Raw genomic sequence first — 6,000 nt, forward strand, 5'->3', positions numbered from 1 at the left:
TTCAAAGAGCAGCAAAAGTTTAACTAACCATAACCAAAATTAACCATGTTTCTTCCCTCACCTCTATCCCAAAACCCCAAAGTTAAAATGCTAACTTAGTATAAAAATTGAATTTTACGGGGGCGCCTGGGTGGCTCAGTGGGTTAAGCCACTGCCTTCGGCTCGGATCATGATCTCAGGGTCCTGGGATCGAGCCCCGCATCGGGCTCTCTGCTCAGCAAGGAGCCTGCTTCCTCCCTTCTCTCTCTGCCTGCCTCTATGCCTACTTGTGATCTGTCTGTCAAATAAATAAATAAAATCTTAAAAAAAAAAAAAAAAAAAAAAAAAAAATTGAATTTTACTTTATATTCATGTCATAATGAAAGCATGAATAGTCAAATGAAACTACCATTGATGAATGACTTATTTCACATTACCAACATATCATGTACTCGTATTGGAAAGAAGTTAGTTTTCCTCTACATTAAAAACTTCCCTGGAGCATAATTTACAACTCAAGGATCTCAGAAAATTACCTGCTACCAGTGGGAGGAAAAAAAGTCATTTTTCATAAGTCATCATAATCTTGGGGTGAGGTAGTATTGGAAACTGATGGCATGGAGTTCTTCAATCAAGTTCAATGAACTAAAATCTGTGCTGGAGATTAAAACTATATACGGAAATCCATTTTCTATCGTTAATTCCTCTATGTCAATTTTCCATGTGTTGATACGATATATGAAGCTTCAATATGATCTCTCTGCATCTCTCTTAGAAGACAAAGGGAAGCTAAAAGTCAACAGTTGCAGTCAGCCATCAGGCTCCGAAGGGGGATCCTATCTCCTCAAATCTGGCACAGCACCCTTGCCACCTGGAGCAGCCACTTCTCCCTCGAAGAGCACAAATGGAGCTCCTGGTACTGTTTCTGAATCAGAAGAAGAAAAAGCCAAAAAACTACTGTATTGTTCACTATGCAAAGTGGCTGTGAACTCCCTGTCACAGCTAGAGGCACACAACACAGGTTAGCAGCTATCACTTGAATTTAAATAGTGTTTATAACAAAACCCAACTTTTCCCAGCAGAATACCGTATCTTTTGTTGTTCAAACGTTAGGTTTGTTCATTGTCTTCTCTGCTTTTTTGATTCAAAGGAGTGATTTTAAGAAAAGTATGATATAATAATTTTGGAAGCAGCAAGGCAGAAGTTTAAAGCAAATTGGAGATAAAACTTGCTCTGTTCTTGATTTTCTCAAAAGCATCTAATATTTCCCAAAACTCATTATGATGAAGTGACAGAGATGAAGACGAATATCCATGCACAATATTCACTGCAACACACTTAGAAGAAAAGGGAAACAATTTATAATTCCCTCAGTAGGGTAATGTCGAATACACTATAGTAATCCAACAGAGAGAATTTATTACTCAGTCATTAAAGTGTAATCATTTAAAAAGGTATATGATTTGCTGTGAAATTTTCAGCATATATAACTAGTATGATCCCAATTTTGAAAATATGTATATTTTTAGTATATAGACAAAATAAAAACTGAAAAAAAAATGATAACCATGGTTATCTCTGAGTGGTGAAAATACAGGGTAATCTTTATTATGCTTCTCTATATTTTACATATTTTCTTCATAATATACTCATGTTTTCCCTTTTTACACAAAAATGTGTTGAATAATCAGCCTGATTGTTTATAATAAATAAAAAGTGTTTATAATCAGCATTAAAATGATTTTTTTTAAAGCAATGAGAAATTCAGCCTGAAGATAAACTTCTCAAGGATAAGAAAACACAGATCTATACATATATTCTATTCGATTCTTAAATAGCTATTTACTTATTATATGTTTCTTGCTGCCTTAGGTTCTAAACACAAGACCATGGTTGAAGCTCGTAACGGGGCTGGTCCAATTAAGTCCTATCCTAGGCCTGGATCAAGGTTAAAGATGCAGAATGGCAGTAAGGGCTCAGGACTTCAGAACAAGACATTTCATTGTGAGATCTGTGATGTTCATGTTAATTCAGAAATTCAACTCAAGCAGGTAATGTATCTTGAATTAGTATTCACTGTTGTTTGGGTCACCACTGGCTTGTGTATCTAATCTATATAATGGTTCCCACTATGCTCACAGATAAATTTACTAATCTTTCTACGATGTATACAATATATGATGTGCAGGTGCTATGGAAGAAAAAGTTAGTACCAAATACTTGTGCATCTTTATTACACGTCAGATCTGGGCTAGGTGAGCACAGCATTCAACCCGGAGTTTGTAGTCAGTCGAGCAGGAACTTCTGGAAGACAAGATGTTCAGCCCGTCTTTCAAAGACCAAAATCTGGTTGGGGAGACAGACTCATCAGTCACGATGGTAAAAACGGGCCAAACAGGGTAAGTACTCCAGAGAAAGGAAAGGAAGAGAAGCATTACAACTGAGTGGGGAGCAAGTCTGAATGCTGAGAGCAAGGTGGTCATACCCTCACCGCCTTTGACCTGCGGACCCAGAACTGGGAATGGAGCAACCCACTACCTCTATTTAGGAAATAATATTCCTATTATTTAGGAATAAAGCTCACATTTAGATTCAGCTAATGCATCCAACCTTTTTCAGCACATTTCTAGCCGAAGGCATAAGGATCGAGTTGCAGGGAAACCACTGAAGCCGAAATACAGCCCTTACAACAAACTCCAGCGGAGCCCAAGCATTTTAGCAGTAAGTTCACCTCACCTGCTCACCTGTTTTGTGGGTCCACCTTAAGGACTGTGGGTTAGGAGGGCCTGGGGATTAACTGGCCCTGAAAGGCTTTGAATTTCATCGCCCTGCCCTCGTAGACAGTAGTTTAGAAGGAACTGCTTAGTAGTCCCTGCTATAGGTCACCTTGAAGGAAACTGCTTTAGAGAAGAGAAACTGAACCTCTTTAAGAGTTAATACCTCATTCTTTACCAGGACATTTTCAAAAGACTACCTTCTTTAACATATAAAGAAAAAATAAAGGCTCAGGAACAAAGACAAGTAATCCTGAGGAATCCTGGAATGTGTTGAACCTGGGAAGAGGGCTTGCCTTCCTAAAACAGAACTCCATCCATTTAATACCCTCCCTTCTAGAGACTCCCTCTCCTCCCTCCTCCACTCCCCTTTCACCCCCCTTCTCCAGAAAGTAAAGTGGGTGTTTGTATTACTGTCTCTTAACCTGTCTAGCAGGCATGTTGGTATTCAGCCTGTCCTACCTGCTCTCAGTATGTGCTGTTTTCAGTTTCTTTGCAAAAATACCCAGGGGCTCCAACAGTAGATGTCATGTAAATACCCAGATGGATGGATTTTATAATCTCCCTGGGATTTAGCCCAGTGTGGCATTCTATTTGAGGTTGAAGCGGGATTGGCCAGCTGGAGGCGATGCTCCCAGCTTCTGCAAAGCCTCCATCTGATGCTGCAAGCAGGTGTTACCTGCATTAAACAAATCCAGTGTGCAAAGCGTCTCCTGATTGCAAAAGAGAGAAATTAGGGATTGATTTCTTACTTCACAGGAAGATTCCACCTTGGGATTCCTTTAAAAAGAGAACGTTTCTAGCACACTTACGATCATTCCCAACGACAGAAATTTGAGTTAGCTGCAATTTTTCAGGGAATAACTCTTTAAGTGGCCAGAGAGACAGGAGCACACTGACTTTGTTTTCGTGCCGCTTACCAGGGCCCTAACGTCCCGAACCCCAGTTACCTCACCCATCGCAGCTCTTCAGAGAGGTGGAGGTCAGGCATGCCCCGCCCCCCGCCGCCCCCCCGCCCAGAAAACCTCTCCCTGGGCTGCACTGTGGGTTAGGAGTAGTCAGAATTTTAAACTGAGCTCCATTATCTAAGCAGGAAACCCTCGGGTACTTTTGCTTTTTCTTTGTGAGAAGAAGCGGCACAAAATAGTTTTAGTAGCTCCCCCCCCGCCCCCTGCCGCGTCCTAGTCCCCAGGGGCAAAGACCCCCAGAAAAAGAGTTGAAACGGAAACAAATCAAAGCAAAGGTATGCCATGAGCCTGTGAGAACCAGCTCTGTGAAAATAATTTCTTGACTTCAGAGAGGCACGATGTTTTAAAAGCTGACTTCTGAGCGCGCGTGTCACGAAAAGATGTCCGCGGTGCTTATTCAAAACCCTCTCCCCACCCCGCCCCCGCTTCTCTCCCTCCGTCAGGCAAAACTTGCATTCCAGAAAGACATGATGAAGCCTTTGGCCCCGGCCTTCCTGTCCTCGCCCCTGGCGGCGGCGGCGGCGGTGTCGTCGGCGCTGTCGCTGCCGCCCCGGCCGTCGACGTCGCTCTTCCAGGCGCCAGCCATCCCCCCCGCGCTGCTGCGGCCCGGCCACGGGCCCATCCGCGCCACGCCCGCCTCCATCCTCTTCGCGCCCTACTGACGGCCGGCGCCCCGGGCCGCCGCCGGAGCGAGGCCCGCGGGGCGCCGTGGCGGGAGCCTTCGGTGTTGCGGCCCCCCACCCGCCCCGGCCACCAAAAGCGGCGCACCACCCCAGCCCCGACTCCAAAGACTAGCAGCTCACTAGGCTCAAGAGTGCTTTTAGGGACCGCTCCCACCGTTAGGGACCCGAGCAGCCCAGGCTTTACCCCCGCCCCTCCCCCACTCGATCTGTGTCTCTGAGATCATTGGTTTCTTGCAAATGTATCGGTCAGAAAACAAAACAAAACAATGTATCTATATACCATTCGCCGACTCCTTTTCCATGGGTGTGATCTGGCTTAGAAACGATAAGGAATATTTTCCTGACAGACTTGAAAACTAGGGTCTTCCTCACACGTCTGTAAATAACTCTGGAATCCAACGGGGCACATTCTAGTGTGGAACAAAACTAGATGAACACAAGTGCTTACTTGTGGATACCATCTTACCAACGGATCACAACGTTTTCTTTTCTGGTGTACTATTGTCGACAGGGATTGTGTACTGTTTTAGACCCAAGTACTGTTGTATCCTGTGTAGTACTAGTTCTGTATCTCCTGTCTGAATTCAACATTTTTAGTTGCTGTGTAAATGTTAGGAAGCAAAGTAGCTTTCAATTTTCTCTTTAAGAGAACAAAAGATAAAGTAATGTATTTTCTTTATTTCACGTTTTATTTGGTGATATTTAAAAGAACTAGAAAGCCATATAACATAGCTATAATTACTACCTGTTTGCTACTTTTGTTTAATTTATTTTGTAGCTTCCTCACTAGTTTGAGTTGCTAAGCAAATGTATACAACCAGAAAAAAAGAGCTCCCTCGGTTGCACATTTTGCACCTCTTGTGCATATTCTGCAAGGAGACAATGAATCCATGTATTTCTACATTATTATCTTCTTCATTTTTAACCTGTTTTCATTTGTAATGATGCTACATAATTTTGTGGCTCCCTAATGCAATAATGTACAGAAGATAAAAAAAAATTTATAATCGAACAATTTGTCTTTCTGTTCACCAAATATGTTGCAGGTCATGCTCCCATGCCCCCCTTTCTAAACTGGTATCAACAAGACTGGAATGTTTGTGGTATCAGGGGCAAGAGATATCATAAAACAAAATAGTGAACTCTTTTAGAGCATCTATATCTGCAATCTGTAAATGGTAAAACGTCTGTGTATTTTTTTAAATGTACCTTTTCAATAAAAGTACAAAAAGTAAAACTCTGTTTGTGTTTTCAAAGTTATTTTCTCCTGAGACACCTTCAATTTGAAATCATCTGATGAACGATTTTCAGTAGGTGCAGAAATTGCTCCTTACATATTTAGCATTTTCAGCTCTTATTTGAAGCATTTTCATTTGTCATGTTTATTCATTTCTGTTCACAGCATCTGCGTGAGGCAAGACTTTACTGCTCTTTTCCCTCTGAATCCCTAAGAAGTCGGACCAAGTTGTGAGTATAGCCCTAAGTCACAGTAGTAGCCTGATAAAAATTTGTGACTTTTGATTTTTTTTTTTTTAATTTGCTGTAAGTCTTCTAAATCCCTAGCCCATCTTTCTTTTGTGTCTGAGGCATTAATGA

General features: G+C 42.0%; 1 protein-coding gene across 3 annotated transcripts in view; it reads left to right on the forward strand.

The window, feature by feature from the left end:
- ZNF385B (zinc finger protein 385B) overlaps positions 1 to 5,630 on the forward strand; it is a gene marked incomplete at its 5' end in the record, with an annotated part of 302,804 nt that extends 297,174 nt beyond the window's left edge. For all 3 annotated transcript variants that reach the window (XM_080798477.1, XM_080798479.1, XM_080798478.1), the window contains 4 exons: positions 755 to 1,000; positions 1,852 to 2,030; positions 2,599 to 2,700; positions 4,165 to 5,630. In XM_080798477.1, coding sequence (XP_080654603.1) covers positions 755 to 1,000; positions 1,852 to 2,030; positions 2,599 to 2,700; positions 4,165 to 4,383 — 746 coding nt within the window. In that variant the 3' untranslated portion in view covers positions 4,384 to 5,630. The remainder of the gene's footprint in view (positions 1 to 754; positions 1,001 to 1,851; positions 2,031 to 2,598; positions 2,701 to 4,164) is intronic.
- Positions 5,631 to 6,000: the final 370 nt, after the last annotated feature.

This window comes from Martes martes (assembly GCF_963455335.1).
Source record: "Martes martes genome assembly, chromosome: 3".
NCBI classification, from domain to species: domain Eukaryota; kingdom Metazoa; phylum Chordata; class Mammalia; order Carnivora; family Mustelidae; genus Martes; species Martes martes.